The 21,530-nt window shown below is 38.3% G+C and overlaps 1 protein-coding gene across 13 annotated transcripts in view; it reads right to left on the bottom strand.

Moving 5' to 3' along the window:
• The window catches only part of UTRN (utrophin), a 486,188-nt gene that overhangs the window by 81,384 nt on the left and 383,274 nt on the right, over positions 1-21,530 (bottom strand). For all 13 annotated transcript variants that reach the window (XM_087865550.1, XM_087865558.1, XM_087865561.1 and 10 more), the window contains 3 exons: positions 8,910-9,178; positions 3,487-3,633; positions 1,012-1,090 (listed from right to left, as the gene is read on the bottom strand). In XM_087865550.1, coding sequence (XP_087721676.1) covers positions 1,012-1,090; positions 3,487-3,633; positions 8,910-9,178 — 495 coding nt within the window. The remainder of the gene's footprint in view (positions 1-1,011; positions 1,091-3,486; positions 3,634-8,909; positions 9,179-21,530) is intronic.

The raw sequence follows: 21,530 nt of genomic DNA, 5'->3' as shown, positions 1-21,530 counted from the left end.
GGTGCTGTGAAACTCACTGTGCTTTCTCACTTAATTTTCAAGGCAATCAGAAAAAATAAGTATTATTGTAATAATTTTCAGATAAAGAAATTAACTTTCAGGAATCTACAGGTCTGGCAAAAGGCAGACTTAATATTTGAATCTTAATTTGGATGACTCTGAATCCTACATTCTTTAGTTTCCCCAGCAGTGAGTGATAAAGAAAGTAGCAGCTCAAATTACTTAAATAAGATCTCATAAATTAAACATTTCAGTGGGAGAATATTACATAAAAATCTACATATGTGGTTTGGCTACATCTGTAATACTTGACCAGAAAAGTTAAGTATGATAACAGTGAACCTAATAAACAAAAACCTCAGATTCACGGGGAGTTATTTTTTTTATTGCTAAAGATACAAGTACATTTTAAATTAATAAACGCTTTTCAAGAAGAAAAACTAATTAGAAATCTTAAAACGTTAAAATGATTGCTTTTTGTTTTTTTTAAAGATTTTATTTATTTATTTGACAGAGATAGAGACAGCCAGCAAGAGAGGGAACACAAGCAGGGGGAGCGGGAGAGGAAGAAGCAGGCTTCCAGTGGAGGAGCCTGATGTGGGGCTCGATCCCAGGGATCCAGGATCACGCCCTGAGCCAAAGGCAGACGCTTAATGACTGAGCCACCCAGGTGCCCCTAAAATTATTTCTTTATTGTGAAAAAGTTCATAACCTTTGCTTATGATACAGCAATGATGATATGATACTATTATTAGGGCCGATGGTCCAGTGAAAACCATAGCTAAAGACAAAGTCAGTCTTGTTCCACATCAGAGACTTATCAATTATGATCAGATTATTACAACTCATAACCAATAAACAATATTGTAATTAATTTTAGTATTACTTTTTGTACATTTATGTAATATAAGTAAATATATTTGTAACAAAGAATTTGGCTCCTTGAGGGAAAGTGAAAGAATATGCTCATTCGTTCAATTAACAAGAACAATCAAGTTTATCAGTACTTACTAGAAAGAAAATGCTGAGAGGATGGCCCAAAATCTCTATGGGCTTCCTGAAGCTGTTTAAGGCGATCATCCACAGAAACCTGCACATACACATGCAAGAAATAATTTGATTTGAAAACAATGGCTTTAATAATATACTTGATTTAAGTATTATACTAAGCGATGCTACAACCCAAGATACGATTGCGTGTATAGACTCCTTCTTTATCCCTGGCATCAAATGACTGGGATTAAAATAGACTTCTGGTACCAAGTGACAGCGAACAGCACCAGGTATTCTTCTAAGCAGTTCATACAAATTAACTCTTAATTCACAATCACCAGACTGGGTAAATATTATTTATTATCACCGCTTTACAGATGAAGAAATTGGGACACAAAGAGGTGTCCAAGGACAGAAGTTAGTACATGACAGTCCTAGCATCTATACCCAGCTAATCTGGTTCCAGAAGCTGTTGCTTTGCTGTTACTCTGCATTGCCTTGAAAGCAGTACAGCTCGAAAGCATCTCAAGTCAAGCCAGTGGCTACTTATCTCTCTTCTGTAAGGAAGGTGGCAGAAAGTGCCACAGGAAGCAAATGAAAAAGAAGTCTAAGATACTCCCAGGGAAAAAACAGATAGATGATGACAGACAACTGGACAGACAGAAAGACAGGCAGATGACAGAGAGATCAAATTAGACGATGGATTGATGGATGGAGAGAGGTGGATGGAGAGTACAAGCTAGAGGAGTATGGGATCTCTTATTTGCCTCCACGTTTGGGTCCAATCATCTCGACTTGGGGGCATTCAAGTGTCTACCAGCCCATCAGTATACTCTCCGAATTTGTCCTCACAACTTCCACCATTAGCTCTCTACCTTATGAAAACACAGAGTTGGTCCACCGAGAAACTAAATGCAAATCAGTAACAACGGCACAAGTCCTACTGACACTTCATTTTCTTTTTCCTGGCCCTGGTCTCTGTAGTGCAAGTCAGCTGTTCTGCCTAGATTGTCCATCTTATTTTCAGCTGCCTTTAAATGAAATGCGTGTATCTCTGGCTCACTGGGCAGCTCTAGTTTCTCCCGGTTAGCTACTGAAATTGCATTAGTGAGTGCTTTGTTCATTAAAGCCAAGAAAGCACTCAAATGCCACACTCTACATTCAGGAGAAGAGAAGATGCTAGTCCTAAAACAGAGTGACATCGCTGTCGGCATAGATTCCTTCCAGTCTTACTCAACCAACAACTAACTTCTGCGCTCTAGCAGTCACAATGCTCAGAGATAAGGATAAGAGAATACATATCCTCTTTCAAGCACAGTGTATTCCCCGACTTTTAGACTTTGGAGATAGTGATAACGCAAGCAGAAGGCGATCACGAGGGACCACAGGAATACCTACAGGAAGGTAATGAATTAGGGAAATGGAGCAAAAGGAAAAAAAAAGAGAAAGTCAAACCCTTCTGTGTTCCACTCACTAGAAAAGCATGCATGAGTTTAACAGATTCTGCTTTACTATTCCCAGATTATTAACACTCTTTTCAAACATAGAAAAGACTGTTTAATACTATACACTCATTTTTTAAATCTTCATATTCATGAAGAACATATGAACCACTGGGTATTCAATGTTTGAGTAAATTCAGGAAACCTAGTATTCTATAAAATGTTATAGGTTTAAAACAACATGTTTCTGTGTACCACCTCCAACTGCACATTTATCTCATTAAATCCTGCATTTTAGGTCCAAAATATAGAGGGAAATGCGTAAGAATTATTTTTTCAATATTCCATTTAAATTATCTTGCTAGTTTTCAGGGAAATGATTATTACAACTCCGGGGAACTGGCCATTGAACATGACAAAGCTCTGCAAAGACTAAGCCCCAAACTACTGACTGGCACGTGTGGTGACTTGCAAATGCTGATACCTAATAATACTCAACAGGGTTCTTCTGGGTTTGGCTCTATTAAATCTGGGATGAGCAAGTAATATCTAGAGTCACTAAAACAACCTAGACCTAAGAGCTAAAGGTAAAAACACCCCAATAGTAGAAATGCCGTAGCTGGAAACAATGAACAAGATACCTAAATAGAAACAGTGGAGGAAGGATGGAGATTTCTTAACTTTGCAAAAGGAAAAAAAAAATACATGATTAAAGTAAGAAAAATGACTCCTTCATGAGCCATTTGGGAAAATGCTTCTGTGACCTATCATAGGTCTCAATTACTGTGATTTATCTGACCCTTTACAATTTTCTACAAATATCATACGAATAATACATCATAAAATTACATTAAAACCTATATTCATAAATAAGTGAGGCCTCTGGGTTCAAGATTGGAAAGACAGATACTTGGTGAAATTACACGCTACAAATCCATTATCAACTACAACTAGTAAAGGAGGAGAAAGTGCTGGTGTGCCTTAGAATAATCAGGCAGGGTTTAAGGACCAACTGTGTAAAGCTGGATCATGAGGAGGGATAAACTGATACCTGCAGAAGTTTCCATCGCATATTAAGGTCATCTAGCTGGCGAGACATCTTCAGAGATGGATGCAGGTCAAGTGGAGATAGCTGACTGGATAAATCATTCACTGTTTTAACTTTTAAGTTGATTGGTGCAATTTCTTCTCTAAATGCCTGGGAGAATAAAAAGAAAAATGATGACCTTGGAAAAGCATAAAACAGAAGGTAGTATTTTGAACCTTTCTTCAAAGAAAATGGCAAGACCAGCTGAGAGGCCATTGACAACAGTTGTGCATTCAATGACAGCTCAGCTCAGGTCTTCAGCAATGGGGACCACCAGTCACAGAGTCATCCTTTGTAACCTGAAAGAATCTAAATAGCTGCATGAAGAGAAAAATCTTAATGCAAACTCACTGAAAGGATTGTGTATTTCCTGCAAATCTACCATTTTATGCAATTTTGTCTGGAAAATGTTTGCCATTATTATCCACTTTACTAATTTCTAGTCTTGTTCCTATTTTTCATTTTCTTTCATATTTTCTTTCTTTTTTCTTTTTATGGCTACCTTACCTTATTTTTTCATTGGATGCAACAATTTGATTTGAACACGTTACCATTTAAAATTAAGTTAGAGGGGTGCCTGGGTGGCACAGCGGTTAAGCGTCTGCCTTCGGCTCAGGGCGTGATCCCGGTGTTATGGGATGGAGCCCCACATCAGGCTCCTCCACTATGAGCCTGCTTCTTCCTCTCCCACTCCCCCTGCTTGTGTTCCCTCTCTCGCTGGCTGTCTCTATCCTGTCGAATAAATAAATAAAAAAATCTTAAAAAAAAAAATTAAGTTAGAAGGTGGCCAGTAAGAACAACTTCCCTAACCACAAAACCTATGACTATTATATACTCAAGAGGTAAGTTCTGATCCTTTCAAATCATTATGATCATGTGGTTAGAGGAGGGGCAGGAAGAGTAGTGTCCCTAAGAAAAGAGGTAAATGAGACTTAGTGACAAATGCCACCTCTGGGTACAGGACAGGGAGATGGTACAGGTGGGAGGTGGAGGATGTATGGGAAGAGGGAAAGAGAAAAACAAATACAAGATATTTGGAGCCAGTGACAGTAGTATGCCCTATAAGAGCAAACAGAATAATGAAAACACTAAGCTTTCTCCCTTCGCCACATAATTCCCCCTGACTCTATGCTCATGTTCCCTTTTTCCAACAAAGTCTTTGCCTAGACTCCATTGATGCTCCGAAAGGGTCAACTCAGGTGCCCTGCATCTTATTTTAGGGAAGATTTCCCTGAGGCCCTTCCCGCAGCATTCTTGGCTGGAGGCCCCACTACGTGCTTCCAGCATTCTCTCTGCCTTCTCTCTGCCATACAAGCCAGTTGTTAGATATTTTAAATAACATTCCTCATCAGAGCTCTTAGTATATCCATATTCTTGATGTCCCTCAAGAAGAATAGACGAGAACAGACACTCTCCAGTATTCAGCACAAAGTCTGCCATACAAGAGGGGAGAATTTGCTTCTATTGACGAAGGCCCACAAAAATGATATCTGAGGCACGATTAAGCTAGTATACAACTGGGAACAGAACTGAGATACTAAAAGAGAACAATATATTGTGATTTCTTTAGTATGTCACAAAATCAGGGTTAATCATGTACCAAACTGAACTTATACGTATTAGGTGCTGTGAGCACACAGCACCAGCCCTCAAGTTACATCATTTCTTCTATCCCACCCCTTAAGAGACAGGAATATGTCTACAAGCCTCCTTTCTTCTCCCTTTTCACCATACCAAGTTTAGTTAATGAAATATTATATATCAGAGTGCTTTGAAGACCATGAATTTTCACTGGAACACTGCACTATTAACTCGGCTTCCTCATTATGCTTATAAAAAGAAAGCCTCTTTAACCACTTCCTTTCTTCCTTCTCTCTTCCAAAACCAGTTACCCCATATAATTTCCCCTTAGATAGTATGTATAGGCTAAAAATAATCATCACGGTTGATAAAAATCAAAATAGTATTACGAATACTTTACTTCCAAAAGGAAATTAAGTTTAGGTAAACCAGAGAATACGTTTCAGTGTTTCAAAATTCTGGAACATGCTCAAAAGCCATAAGAAGAAACTCAAGATGGAAAGTCAGAAGAACAGACCTAGAGCCAGAGTCAACGTGAAAGGTCCACACAAAGGAAGGAACAGTGTATAAATGACATTTGAAACAGTGACCATGGAAGTCAACGTGTGTAAAGTGAGAAACATCGCGAGAACCCTGAAGGCACCAACATTTCAAAAATCAGGCAGAAGAAGGGAAGCTCACAAAGGCATCTGAGCTGCTGGATAAAGGAAAGAAAAGGCTTTTAAAGTTGTGATCATTTTTCTCCATGGCTGCAGATACTGGTCTCTCATGGATGACAGAATATGTGCACAGACAGACCCACGAATACAGTTCAATGAGAAAAGTATTTATATGGTAACAGGCGTTCTAGGTCTAAAGAATGAACCACTAACATGGAAGCATGAGAGAGACAGAAGTGGGACTGCGGGGAGGGAGGGGGTGGGTGGGTGGCGGGGAGGGAATTTTTCAGTCTGGACTTGGAAGATACCTCAGTTCCCTCAGATGCAGTTTAAGAATAAAGACAGAACTCAAATCCTTCCAGGTTTCCTCAGTTGTATTTTAACATTATACATTAATATTCTCTCCTAGATGACTTGGGGGGACTCAAGAATTTCAATCAGCTTTTAAAATCACTGTCTTTGTATTTTGTAGGTATCAAAGATTAAAAAGTGAAAGGCTAGAAAGTGTTCTCAGGTTTCTATAATTTTAAATAATAACAGCTTTATTTTAAAAGATGGGAAAAGTTTTTCAAAATTAGATTATAACTTCAAGACAGATTTTAAAAATCTTATAGATCAAGGAGTTTCAATTTTTCCTCTGTAAAAATAATGTTTTTCTCTTATAAGCCACAGGTGAAAATATTAAAAGACCTCTGACCAACAAGGTCATTGGGTTTTGTTTTGTGGGTGTTTTATGGCAGTGAGGAATCTTTCTAATCAGAAAATTTATCTTTTGCTTTTTAAGAGCTTCCAAATTAAGGGGCTTGCAGTAAAGCAAGTTTTAAAATGGTTTCAGATCTGCTGTGTGTTCCAGGAAAAAGGACCAATTTATCATGTTTGGCTGCACTTTCCTATAGGAGAATAGAGTCTATGTGGTCTTTGCTACAAAAACAAGAACATCTGCTAGCATTAAAGGTGCTGACTGGCAGCCTGCCGGCAGATGTGGAAAAAAACAAAAAACAAAAACCACCTTCTGTTGGAAAGGTGTGTATTCTGCAAAGAAGAAGGATAATTTTAGGGCATTAAATTTATTTGATTGGCCCCAAAGATTTTGTTTTCCAGTTGCTTTGACATATTTAATAATATTTAGCAATGACCAGTACTTATGTTCATCTACCAACAGCTTCAGTGGGATTTGGCATATACTTTAGAGGACATGTAAAACATCCCAGTCTTTGAATCCATTTTATTTGGTTTAATGAGACGTGGGGTTTTTATTTTCTTTTTTCTTAATAAGATGTGAGAATATTTTAATCCACAGTTTATCCCTTTCTCTTAAATATTAATTGTGTTTTTCCTGGCTTTCCACTTTAGTAGATTTGAACAAAAGGATTTGGATGCAGAGGTGGGTAATTTCTTTAATCAAATGGGATTAACAACTCCCAAACTTTCAGGTCTTTAACAAGCCCAGATGCAACTCTCCATTTTTCCTTCAACACTAATCATCCTGCATTAAAAATGGATACTTTCAAATTCAAATGGGTACGTTCTTGCTCCAACCAAGAGGCATTTTGTAGTCCAAAAATACATACTGTTTATAAACCACTGAATTGAAGATTTCCAGTGTTTAAAAACCATCTTTTAAATTGCAAGAAGTGTGTAACTTCCAAAGAACCTCTACTAAAAGGCTTTATTTTCAGTTCATTATTTGAAACTCAGATTCGTCCATGGAAATGGTTCTCAGGACACCGGAGCTGTAGGAAGAAGCCTAATTAATTCATAGGGTTCTGCACATTTATGTATATTTATAATGAAAGGTGGCAGACACCAACACTCTTTTAGTAGTGAAATTTTCTTAAGTTTAAAATTTAATACGTAACTTTTAAAGCTTTGAATTCCAATGGCTGATAAAAGTTGTACTTAATTCCATTAGTATGAGTGAGGTCTCTACAATGAAAGGGAAGAGCAAGAAAGAAATGAAAATTCTACCACTTACCAGCTGAGACCAAGCTGGGCTTGAGCAATGCCTGCATTTTCACCATTTGTAAAATGGGCATAATAATACCTATCTCGTTGGGTTGGGGTGAGGATTAAAAGAGGTATCCATGTAAACTGGCTACGAACAGTTCTTGGCACACAGGAGGCCTCAATAAATGCTAGCCAGTATTATTCCTACATCTACACACACATATATTTACTGATATAATTTGCCTGCATATTCATTTCATTTCCTAGACCCTTTCTCCTTCCTTTTCAGCCACATGCATAAACAAAGGGAAATGTTATCCAATGTTTGTGCACAAAAGATATGTCTTTTGCAATACAATCACGTTCATGATATTGATACTGTCAGTCTAACACTTTCTGATGTTTCAGTCTTTGACTCATGACTACTTAATATATACTTTGCTATGCTACCACAAACCTGACTACTGTATCTCTTATTGCCTAAATTCTATTAAATTTTTTCTGGATGTGTTCTAGAATGTGGGAGCCAAAGGGGCTCTAGACCACAGATCTAGCATCCTTAATTTTCAGCAATTCCTGACCACAAACAAAATTCATAGCTAAACTAATCCTTCCATAATCTAATCCAACAGTGAGAGAAAATTTGAACATAAGAGTCCCCAGTAAAACAGTACGTTTTTGATTAAATCTCTAAACCCAACTACCAATTTACAGGAAATACAGAGTAGAGAGGAACCTGTCCAGCTGCACGATGTGGATGCCATTCCGCAAAACCCAGGCTGTAAGAAACACTATAAAACAAACAATTCAGTTTCTTGAACAAATACATTGTAAAGAAAACATAAAAGGGATAGAGGGGAAATCTAGACATTAAAAAAGACTTTACGTTATTTTTTTTTAAGTAATGAAGTGTTTTAGGACACAGAGTTGGGTGAAAAAAAGGATAAAGAAAAATAAAAGTACATTATTGTGAAAGACTCATTCGTTGTTATTTTGGTGGGGAGGGGGTTCTGACGGTGAGGGGCATATGGAAAACATCTGTCATGACTGGAAAAATCTCTCTATCTTGATTTTGGTGGAGTTGTAATGGGGTTGGCTTCATAAAATCCCTTATGATGGTTTTTATATGTGACTTTCTTTGTGTTAGATTCAGCAATAAAACATTTCTTAAAATCCTTTATCTGAGGCAGTGACGCTGACCATGGTTTTTTCGATGTGGTCCTGCAGGGAGTCAATGAGTAAGTCTCCCACGGGTTTCCAGCCATTGCGCACAGCCTCTGCCTCTTTCATGTCAACGTCCAGGTCATCCATGGCGCCCTGCAGGTCTCTGAGCTTCTCCAGGGCCTTGTCCACTTGCTTTTGCCAATTGCTAGTGACCGCATTTAGACTTTCCCACTTCTCTTTGACTTCAGAGGACTGTTTGCGCATGGCCTTGGCAATATTTTGGGCTCTCTCCTCAGGAGTCAATTCTGTGATTAAAAAAAAAAAAAAAAAAAATATTTGGAAGCGTGATCAATAGCCAAGCGAGAACATCACCTTTTGACGAGTTTGCTACCAGGTTCATGGAGACACAGTTTACACGAGCCAGGGGAAGAAAAATTTCTCCATACTCCTGTCACCAATTAATTCCCTGCTACTTCTCAAAAGAAGAACATAGTTACTCAGAGTAATAAGTGACCCCGTGGTTTTGGTGACTTTTGAATTTTAATATATTTACAAACCTTGAAATGTAACACAATCCCTCAAAAAATAAAACAGTTTTTCTTAAACATAAATTCAGCTCTATAAAATCCAAAGATAGTCTTTCGTTTCATTGTCCTCAATCAAATGGGAAGTATAATTAGGAGAGAAATAGCTTTCAGTTACGAGGAAAGACTCTGAGGAAACAAGATGAATTGATCGTGTTCCTTAATAACTGAAGACAATCTATCTGAGATACTTCATCATTGCTGAAACTGTCTGGCAATTCATTTTTAATACAGGGCACTTTCTATAGCCTAGACGTGTAGCACGTTGACAAACATTTCAATGGGAAGACAGCAAGATTTCAAGGATCACCCCAAATATTTCATAGAGCAAAACAGCTTCCAGGATATCTGAAATAAAGTTAGACTTTCAGACAGGAAAGGGTAGGCATAATGCAAGGCCCTGCAGGAGCAGGAAGAAAGAGTAAGAGTCCAGAAGACAAGCAAAAGATACAGACCGAAACGAAAGTCAAGTTCAAACCCAACTGTGAGAAACACAGAGATGAGAAGCTGACAAGACAAGGGCAGAGGAATCTGATGAACACAAAGCAGACACCCTCAAAGCCGGTTAGATAGCTCTCCAGCTAAACAACTCCTGGGCCTCGGTTCCCTCAATAGCCAAGGGTCCCCCTTTCCTATCTCGCTGCTCTGATGGTTGTCCAGCTTGTCCTCTGAAAACAGAGGCCAGTCAGAAAAATACAATCAAGGTAAGCTGTAGATGAATTTAAGACAGAAATACTTGCTCTTCTTTGTGATAATATCCCATCTTTTAGTATCAATCACATTAGCAACTCCACTTGACTTCAAAATATTTCAAATCATTGGTAAAGATGAACTGAAGCTCACTGAACTTCCTGGTAAGATGAACTAAAGCGAGCTCTCCTAAACCGTAACTTTCATATTCAATGTAAATTCGTCCCCCTGTATGTCTTTAGTATTATTTAAAAGTCAAGTTGAAGGGGACAGAACACGTACTTTTATCTATCTAAATTTCCAGAAAATTCTAGACATCAATATTTAGACTTGAAAACAGCTGTAATAAATCTCTGGGAAGTCGTGGACCACGAAGAGTTTAGCAGCCATAGAACCCCGCATTGCACGGCTGAAGTGCTAAAGGCTACGGAGAGTTGTGAATAATCCCTTGGCAACTGAACTGATTACAAGGAGATCCAGTGTCACAATAGGTAGATAGACTGAACCCACCAGAAAGGGAGAAATAAGGAAAACAAGTGAATTAAACGCCCAGCCTCTAGGGATGCTTGAGCTGGGATACATTCCAGGACAACACTACTGGAGGAAAGGTACGTCATTAGGCAAACCTTCTTTAAATCCTTAACTAGAAAACGAGAAATACAGTACACTTACATGTAATGTATTTTATATAAACATAAAATGCTTTATTTGTATATGCCTTATTATATAAATGCTTATATATAAATAATATAAAATATATAAAATAAACAAATGCTATTTATGTGAGATAAAAAAAAATCATCCTTAATCGCCCCATGAGAAAGGGAGTGGTAATTTTTATGATGGCAGCACCTGTGTTTGTTAATAAGTCACTTGGGCTTTTTCAAAGATCTATTTTAAGCCTCGTGTTTCACTGGCTTTTGTAACAGAAAAAGATACAGTACTAATTTCTGAACAGACAACTTAATTATGATGATTTTTTTCCCTGGATAAAGTAAAAACTGTTTCTGAGTCAGTCATTGAATAACCTGACAGGGAGACACACGGCGTCTTTGTCCTGTGACAAAACACCCGACATGGCTGGGACATTTTTGTCTTCACTTAATATAAAATCTTTTGATTGAGCAGTCCTTTTGTGGTATTTATTATATAATCCCTACTCGAGCAGCTACTCAGAAGAAAAGAAAAGCTCTATGTTCAATTCCCCATCTGTTTGCCAGAAAGGATACATATTAACTGATCTCGGAGTCAGAAGAAAAGTGCCTCCTATTACAGTACCAATCTGCTTAATGCATACTTTAAACCAAGAACAGAGGGAAGTGCAAAACCAAACAAAAACTTTCCAGAACGTTTGTGAAACAGGTAATAAGCAACAACATATAAAATACCATGTTACGACAATGTGGGGTAAAAGAATAGAAAAACAAATTTAAAAAACAGCGAAAAAAAAGCATAAAAGAAGAAAACAATAAAGAAATATAATTACATTTTTAAAATCCTCTAGTTATTTGAAAATCAAAGGACAAAGTCTCCTTTTAGCTGAACAGCTTTTTTTGCCATAAATTTTAAGACCCTTATGCAGGAGTGGAGAATCTTGTGGACCCAGTGGCGCAGAATTCAGGGGACATACTAAAAACCCCTCTGCGAGCCTGTTTGCCTGTTGGTTTTTAAATACCGATCCCCAGAGGCCCTACCCCAAAATACTACGAGATTCAGATTTAGTTGGTCAACGGTGAAGGGCAGCGTGGATGTATTTCAAAGGCTCCCCCGATGACGGTAACGTGTAGCCAGGACGGAGCACCGCCAGCTTCTGGGCTTGCAAACTGATTGCTCTGGTCCCTGCTGCTGAAGCTGGAGTATTTCCACTCCGGTGAGTTGTTGTGTCATTCCCACGCAGTGGCAGGGCCACTAAATACTGAAGGCCCTGAGAGCAAATGAAGCTCAGAGATAAGAGGGTAATCTAATTTGCATTTGAAAAGGCAGTAATAGAGGCTAATCTGAGAGAAGGAGGAAACAGCAGGATAAAACCAAATAAATCTACTGACAATTTTCAGACCAGAAGAGCTTTTTCTGTCACTCTCCTATTCCCTGGTGTGTGTGTGTGTGTGTGTGTGTGTGTGTGTGTGTACACGCACGTGTGTCCTTCTCTGTGGATTTTTTTTGAGCGGCAGCACTCTGTTTCTCCATTCTCTTCTCTTCAGGCCTTCCCATTTAACTGACCAAACGTTGAGGGTACAATTATATTTACTCTCTATATTTATATTATATATTTATATATAATATATAAATTACTTTTTATTATAAATATTATTATATTAGTTTCTTATTTATGTAAATTTAAAATAGTGATTTCTTTATTGTGTTACAATAGATAACTATCTTTTAGGACAGAATTAATAACTACCTTTTGGAAAGAAGAGAGAAGAAAAAGAAGACACAAGAGAATAGAAAGCAGTGATCAATCCTGAATTTTTCTCTCTTGTCCAATTATCTTTATTCTTCAACTATGCCAATTAATTGGTGGCATTTATACCTCACTACCTTCTACACCATGGAGAGAAAGACTGCCCCCATGGTTCCCTGGAATGCAGGTGGAAAACAAAGCTGGATCAAGAGCAGAGACTAGGGTTGGGGCCAGCCCTGACCCCATCATACCCTTTAGTCCTAGGAGAGCTAAATGACCTGCTCATCTCACTTTTATCAAGTGGGAACCTTATTTTCTCATGCTGGGAAAACATTTTATACCAAGGGCTTCTTTTACCTCTAAAATTAAATTCTATAAGAAAGTGAAAGCCACCATACCTCTCAAAGAAATCTTGACAGTAAAAAGGAAAACAATCTCCTTATGTGTGCTTATAAAAAACATTTTACAATAAAAACATTAAACTGTATGTTTCTCCTATGAAATAATATAGAACTCTTAGAATCAGCCCAGTTGCTTTAAATAAAGATCTTCCATATGTATTGTATGTTCTTTCTAAACATGAAATTGACATTTATAATCTCCATTGTGATTTTTTATTCATAGGTTCTAAAGCCTTATGTCCTTCATGTTTTCTTTCTTTCCATCTTGGTGCAGCAATGCCTAGTCTAGAGACCAGTATATCCTCAATATATAATTGGTGAACCGAGCTGGGCTCAGTGGAACTTTTAGCTTAACTCTTTACTGAGAATACTCAACTTTCTAACTTCAAGTGAAAATCTTTCCACTTATTTTTCCTTCCTCCTCCCTACACCCATATTAAGCGATTACAAAAAGGTTTTTACTGTGAAAGAGAAGGATAAACCTTACAAAGTTATTTTAAGTATGGTAATTCCAAATATCTTATTTGTACTGTTTGCTTTTTTTTTTTTTTACATGTATCTATAATCTTGCATTTCACCAAGCGATAAAAAGGAAATATTAAGACAAGCAAATACAGGGGGGAAAAAAGCCCCAAAACCTTCCAGAGTAGCATTTTCACTTCTGGCCAATCTAGTGCAAGGAAAGATTAGGAGATCATATGCCAGTTCCAACACTAACAAGTTATGTAATCATAAGTATATTCCTTATCTCTTTGAACTTCAGTTAATAACTATAAAGCTACTGGCACATGCCTGGCACACAGAAGCGTCTCAACAAAGGTTAATTTCTTTTATGATTCCTTTTATGATTGTATTACTAAGTCTGGGAGGCTTAGACATCTCTAGGGATTTTTACATAAGCAAACCAGTAGATTAGCCAACAAGAATTCACAGGAAAAAAACAAAGCATCCCCATATCTCTAGAGATTCGACTTGCTCTTACTCTCTCTCTCTTTACCTGCCCTCCATTTCTCTCTCTTTCCTTCATAACCAAAAGATGCTTCTAATTAAAATAATGGGAAATATAGTCTCTCCACGTTTTCTGATTACATGATTAAGATTAACTTAATCTCTCTGATGATCACTGTTTAAGAGGACTCCACCCATTTCCTATTTTGTATGATGATAACAATCATTATGAACTAGATTACAAGTACATCATCAAGGGCCATCAGCTGATTACTGTAATATTTCTAAATTATGTTCATCGAAAACATTGTAAGAGTGACAATATTAAGAGGTTAGCCAGACTAGATTAACCTGCTAATGTGTAGCCTAAATCTTTCAGTAGGAATAGCATAAAGATGATATGAATCCATCCATGCTGCCAAGGGGCTTCTCAAATCCTCAAGAAAAAAAAAAAAGGATACATTTAGAGAAAAGCAAGAACTCCAAAGTAAAGACCTTTAGGGAGTATCTTCCACATGCAAGGTCTTAAGAGAGGGCAGGAAAATGGAGAGGAAACTAGAAATGCAGAGCACACCATGGAGGGAGATAAATGGGTCTTCTCATCAGAAGTTAATGGAGGTAGAACCAAAGTCTGGACACTTTGAAGTTTTACTCTTCCTGTAAAGTGGCCAAAGTAAATAAACCCAGCATTGAGCTGAGGAAGAAGTAAGGGACTGATCATTAAGAAAATGAACTTTCAAAGAAAGGAGCAGGAGAGATGTTCTGGAACAGACCTCACTAAGCAACCTGAGATCCAGCTTTCAATTTTCTGTAACTGAATATTCCCTGAATTTCCTCATACTAATGGCTGTTTTGTAATTTATTCAAGTCGTTTATGAATGCTGGACAGCAGCAGACATGTCCCTGGGGCTGGGGGATGGTACTGGGAAGAAAGAAGGGAAGCTGGGAATGTAAACTTCAGGATGGGAAGGATGTGTTTCCTTCACTATTGTATCCTCAGTATCTAGAATACTTAGCCATTCCTACAAAAGAAGTTAGGTACGTCTTATGTTTATGTACTGCCATAATTAGAGAGGAGTTTAACTAAAGAGAAGATTTTATGCCTTTGCTGGCATGAAACTTTTTAAAAAAACGGCAAACCCTCTAACTCACTCACTCTTGAAGATTCCAGCTTTCAAGAGGAACACCAAAAACAACAAGATAAGTACACCACCCCATTGAAAGAGTTTAGTATCCTTCTATTCTTTATGTTTAAAAAAGTAACAGCCCAGATGTTGATTACAATAAAATAAATACATGTAAAATACTGCCATCTTTTTTTATGAGGCAAATGTAATTTATGGATGGTTGCAATAGTGATTAGAGAACATAGCAGATGGTGAACAATTAATTTAAAATGTTGTGCCCATCAAACTAACCTTTGTTATTCTATAATTCTCCATCAAGAATATTGATTTGTTCATTTAAATTGGATTTCATCACTATGGCATTCATTACCATGCAAAAAAGTTTTTGAAATTTTTACCCAATCAGTGGGCTTAGTCAGCCAACTCGTCTATTTTAGGAAAGCTGAACACTGGACTCATTACATCCATACGTACATTATAGAACTTTAATTGGGGAAGGATCGCATTGCTGCTCTGTAGTTAAGAACACTAAAAAAGAAAGCAACATTATATTTTTCTGTGCTTTTTCATGCATTACAAGATTACTAATCTAATTTGGACTTGAGAAGCTAATTAAATTATTGTCTTGGTCTACAAGCCTGAAAGCCATTATTTATCCTTAGGTTTTTATATGAAAATTAAAAAGACAAAGTCTGATGTTGCCTAACCACTTTCTCCCTTGATGCTAGGAAAACCGGTGAACTGGGATGCCATTCTATTAAGCAGCCTGATATTTCAGTAAAGAAAAAGCAACAGTAGGGGCGCCTGGGTGGCTCTGTTGGTTAAGCGTGTGCCTTCAGCTCTGGTCATGATGCCAGGGTCCTGGGATAGAGCCCTGTGTTGGGTTCCTTGCTCAGCAGGGAGTCTGCTTCTCCCTCTGCCTCTCTCTCCCTGCTTGTGCTCGCTCTCTCTCTCTCTGTCAAATAAATAAATAAAATCGTTAAAAAGAAAAGAAAAGAAAAAGCAACAGTAAAGGGAAAAGTAAAGAGTTATAAGATGTATTTAATTATTGTATCAAATTTCTTTAAAGTAGAAGAATATAGAAAATTACTTCAACTAACTAGCTGGAAGCACTTAGGATTACGGGGGTAACGAAGAGGGTACGCCATGGTGGTGAAGAGCACCAAGTTTAGCAGCGAAGGCCGACATGGCGCCTCGGCTCTGTCACAAGTGACAGTGTGTTCCCACACCTCTCTAAGCCTTTGTTTCCTCATCTGTCAAATGGGCAGTAACAGTATTCACACCTCAATGAGCTGTTACGAGGATTAAAGGAAACAAGGCCTGTGAGGTGCCTGGCACACTGTAAGTGCCTGATCAAGGTTGCCTTGTGAACGTGTATGTCTACTAACATTTCTCTCCCCTCCTCCTTGGGCATTAATTCTTCCACCATCTAACATGATGTCTATAGCATGGCCATGCAAATCCCGGTAGACCCTGAGCTCCACGTTACTCAAGCTGAGTCCACCAGAGCCCTTTCCTGTAATGGGCCGGCTCTAAGGAAGGGCTGTCCCTCCCTGGTAGGAGGTCATGAGGTAGATGGTTATAGGACAGCGAAGAAAATAAAAACCTGTAGAGAGAGACAGAAAGGAAGACAAAGAGAAAGGGCTTCTGGGTGGCATTCCAGTCCATGTGGCCGGCTGTGACGTTGCCCCTACTATAATTTGGCTATGGGGGCTAATACATTTCCCCTTGTGCCTTTATTTATGGAAGTTGGGTGTCTGCCATTTACTATGATTAGGGTTCTAATTAATAAAGCTGTTATTAGGAAAACAAAAATGCCCTGGGAAAAAACACCCATCAGTTTTACTAGCCTAATTACTTAGGCTATAATGTGTAATTTGGTCTCATTTTATGAGACGCAGGGAAATAATTACTGCCATCTTTTTCTGTAAACTTAAGTTATACTAAGAATCAGTATAAAAGTAACTTCTACTAAACTATATGATAATTTCACATTTTCACTCATTTAATGATCATGAAACTTTATTTGCACAAGTTTGCTAATATTGGCATAAAACGGACTGACAAAGTGGACTGAAAAATGTCATTTATTACTTCTATGTTGCATCATATATAAGATTTCACATAGGAGAAAAATGCTCCTAATAACCGTCTTTCTAAAATATTATGAAACATTTAATAATTAAAAGAAAACAGTATACCGTGAGTTAAAATATTGCCTACTAGTAAATATAAATAGCCAGCTGTCAAAGACCAAAGAGGAAAAATATGAATCCATAATACTTTTGTATCTGAAAAAATGATTAACCATTAATCACAAGCACAGTCATACATAACTATATAAAGTACACACACACATATATAAAGTAGAGGAAGAATACAATAAACTAATAGATGTCTTTTTTTCCAGAACTATCATTTAAATAAAACAAAATCAACTAATCAAGTATACCAGGCTGAAAAAGAAATAATGTTCAGACAGTCTAGAATAAAATAATAGTTGCAGCAACAGTAACGCCTTCACTGGAATAATTTTTAAAGAAGACTCATGGGGAAATTGATGAATAAAATAATGCAGTCTTTTTTATCTTAAAAATGAAAAAGCTGAGAAGAGGAAAAGAGCTTTTCTACACGTACATATACAATAAACTGTACAACTTTCTAAACATTTTTAGAGGTGAACTATCCTATAAAAGTGTTAGCAGTTTTACTTAGCAATTGATACCATAACCACACATCATAAAATAGATACGCATGTGTATGAGTGTGTGCCACCATCTCTATGCGATGTGGAGAGAGAGATGTCAATGCAACAGCTCGAACTCCCCCGTGCAAATCCGACCTTTAACCTGAACTGCAGGTGACAAATAAGTGAGAAGGCTCTTGTACTCCCTGATTATCTCGAGGGGTTTGGGGTCCGAAGCGGACTAAGCCTGACTGCGGCTGAGTTGGCCGACGTTCGCACATCCACCTTCCCTCTGCAGCCATGTGGTTTCCAAAAGGAACTGGAAGCTAGGACTGAGAACACTAAGGGGTAAAGGGAGGTTGGGAGAATAAAGGAGAAGCCAAGAAACAGCTGTGCAGGGTTAAGAGACTCTAGACACTGAAAGTGGAGAAGGAGCCAAGTCAGTGGCCAATAAGCAGAGAGAGAGGAGATAAAAAGGAAGAGATGTGGTGAAAGCCAGTCAAAACACTGTGGGTTAGGAAAGGTCACTAATATAGAAGCTTTGGGAGCTCTGTTCCTGACCTATGCTACATTAGCTGATGACCTTGTTCAGCATCACAGTATTTTCTTGACCTTTGTGTTTTTACTGAAAAGGAAGGAAGGAAGGAAGGAAGGAAGGAAGGAAGGAAGGAAGGGAGGAAGGGAGGAAGGGAGGAAGGAAAGGAAAGAAGGGAGGAAGGGTGTGAGGGACGTAGGAAGGGAACGAAAGAGGGAAGGAAGGGTGGGAGGGAAGGATGGAAGGGAAGGAAGGATGGAAGGGAAGGATGGAAGGGAAGGAAGGATGTAAGGGAAGGAAGGATGGAAGGGAAAGATGGAAGGGAGGGATGGAAGGGAGGGAGGAAGGGAGGGACGGATGGATGGATGGAAGGAAGGGAGGGAGGAAGGAAAGGAAAGAAGGAAGGAAGCGTGGGAAGGAAGGAAGGAAGGAAGGAAGGAAGGAAGGAAGGGTAAGAGAGAAGGAAGAGAGGGAGGAAGGGAAAGAAGGAAGGAAGGGTGGGAGGAAAGGAAAGAGGGAAGGAAGGAGGAAGGAAGTTAGGAAGTTAGGAAGGAAGGAAGGAAAGGGGGAGGGAGGGAAAGAAAAAGGCATACTGTTTTATCTGCCTGACTCATTGGGATAGTTAGGAAAATATGAGAGTGGTTTTAGAAGTATAATGAACAAGAAGCTTCAGATGGAACAGAAGAACAGGCCTAACCCATGCACAAGAAAGCAGTTGATCAAGATTAGAGCAGAGATCAATGAATTAGAAACCAGGAGCACAACAGAGCAGATCAACAGAACTAGAAGCTGGTTCTTTGAAAGAATAAATAAGATCGATAAGCCACTGGCAAGACTTATTCAAAAGAATAGAGAAAGGATCCAAATTAATAAAATTATGAATGAAAGGGGAGAGATCACAACCAACACCAATGAAATAGGAAGGATCATTAGAAACTTTTATAAACAGCTTTATGCCAATAAATTAAACAACCTGGAAGAAATGGATGCCCTCTTGGAAACCTATAAACTACCAAGACTGAAACAGGAAAAAATTGATTTTTTAAACAACCGATTAATTATGAAGAGATTGAAGCAGTGATCAAACACCTCCCAAAAAACAATAGTCCAGGGCCTGACGAATTCTCCAGCGAATTCTACCAAACATTCAAAGAAGAAGTAATACCTATTCTCCTGAAGCTGTTTCAAAAATGGAAATAGAAGGAAACCTACCAAACTCATTCGATGAGGCCAGTATTACCTGGATCCCCAAACCAGGCAAAGACCCCATCCAAAAGGAGAATTACAGACCGATGTCCCTGATGAATATGGACGCCAAAATTCTCAACAAGATCCTGGCTAATAGGATCCAACAATACATTAAAAGGATTATCCATCAAGACCAAGTGGGATTCATACCTGGGATGCAAGTGTGGTTCAACATTTGCAAATCAATCAGTGTGATAGATCATATCAAGAAGAAAAGACTCAAGAACCACATGATCCTCTCAATTGATGCAGAAAAAGCATTTCACAAAATACAGCATCCTTTCCTGATTAAAACCCTTCAGAGTGTAGGGATAGAGGGTACATTCCTCAATTTCATAAAAACCATCTATGAAAAGCCTACAGCAAATATCATCCTCAATGGGGAAAAGCTGGAAGCCTTTCCCTTAAGATCAGGAACACGATAAGGATGCCCACTCTCGCCATTATTATTCAACATAGTACTAGAAGTCCTTGCAACAGCAATCAGATAACAAAAAGGGATAAAAGGTATCCAAACTGGCAAAGAAGAAGTCAAACTGTCTCTCTTCGTAGATGAAATGATACTGTATATGGAAAACCCAAAAGACTCCAGCCCCAAACTACTAGAACTTATAGAGCAATTCAGTAATGTGGCGGGATACAAAATCAATGCCCAGAAATCAGTTGCATTTCTATACACGAATAATGAGACTGAAGAAACAGAAATTAGGGAATCCATTCCATTTACAATAGCACCAAAAAAGCATACGTTATCTAGGAATTAACTTAACCAGAGACGTAAAGGAACTATATTCTAGAAACTACAAATCACTCTTGAAAGACATTGAAGAAGACACAAAAAGATGGAAAAATATTCCATACTCATGGATCGGAAGAATTAACATAGTTAAAATGTCCATGCTACCCAGAGAAATCTACACTTTCAATGCTATCCCGATGAAAATACCGAGGACATTTTTCAAAGAACTGGAACAAATAATCCTTAAATTTGTATGGAAACAGAAAAGGCCCCGAATCGCCAAGGAACTGTTGAAAAGGAAAAATAAAGCTGGGGGCATCACAATGCCAGATTTCGAGCTGTACTACAAAGCTGTGATCACAAAGACAGCATGGTACTGGCACAAAAACAGACATAGACCAATGGAACAAAATAGAGAACCCAGAAATGGACCTTCGGCTCTCTGGGCAAATAATCTTTGACAAAGCAGGAAAATACATCCAGTGGAAAAAAGACAGTCTCTTCAATAAATGGTGCTGGGAAAATTGGACAGCTACATGCAAAAGAATGAAACTTGACCACTCTCTCACACCATACACAAAGATAAACTCCAAATGGATGAAAGACCTTGATGTGAGACAGGAATCCATCAAAATCCTAGAGGAGAACATAGGCAGCAACCTCTTTGACATCGGCCACAGCAACTTTTTTCATGACACATCTCCAAAGGCAAGAGAAACAAAAGATAAAATGAACTTGTGGGACTTCATCAAGATAAAAAGCTTCTGCACAGCCAAGGAAACAGTCAGAAAAACTAAGAGGCAGCCCATGGAATGGGAGAAGATATTTACAAACGACACCACAGATAAAAGACTGGTATCCAAGATCTACAAAGAATATCTCAAACTGAATACACATGAAACAAATACTCAAATCAAAAAATGGGCAGAAGATATGAACAGACACTTTTCCAATGAAGACATACAAATGGCTAACAGACACATGAAAAAATGTTCAAAATCATTAGCCATCAGGGAAATTCAAATCAAAACCAAATTGAGATACCACCTTACACCAGTTAGAATGGCAAAAATTGACAAGGCAAGAAACAACAAATGTTGGAGAGGATGTGGAGAAAGGGGATCCCTCACACGTTGTTGGTGGGAATGCAAGTTGGTACAGCCACTTTGGAGAACAGTGTGGAGGTCCCTTAAAAAGTTAAAAATTGAGCTACCCTATGATCCAGCAATTGCACTACTGGGTATTTACCCCAAAGATACAGACGTAGTGAAGAGAAGGGCCATATGCACCCCAAT

This window comes from Ursus americanus, chromosome 11, assembly GCF_024610735.1.
Source record: "Ursus americanus isolate L20-20 chromosome 11, mUrsAme1.1.p, whole genome shotgun sequence".
NCBI lineage: Eukaryota > Metazoa > Chordata > Mammalia > Carnivora > Ursidae > Ursus > Ursus americanus.
The sequence above is the reverse complement of the archived record's forward strand: the minus strand, read 5'-3'. Positions and strand labels throughout refer to the sequence as shown.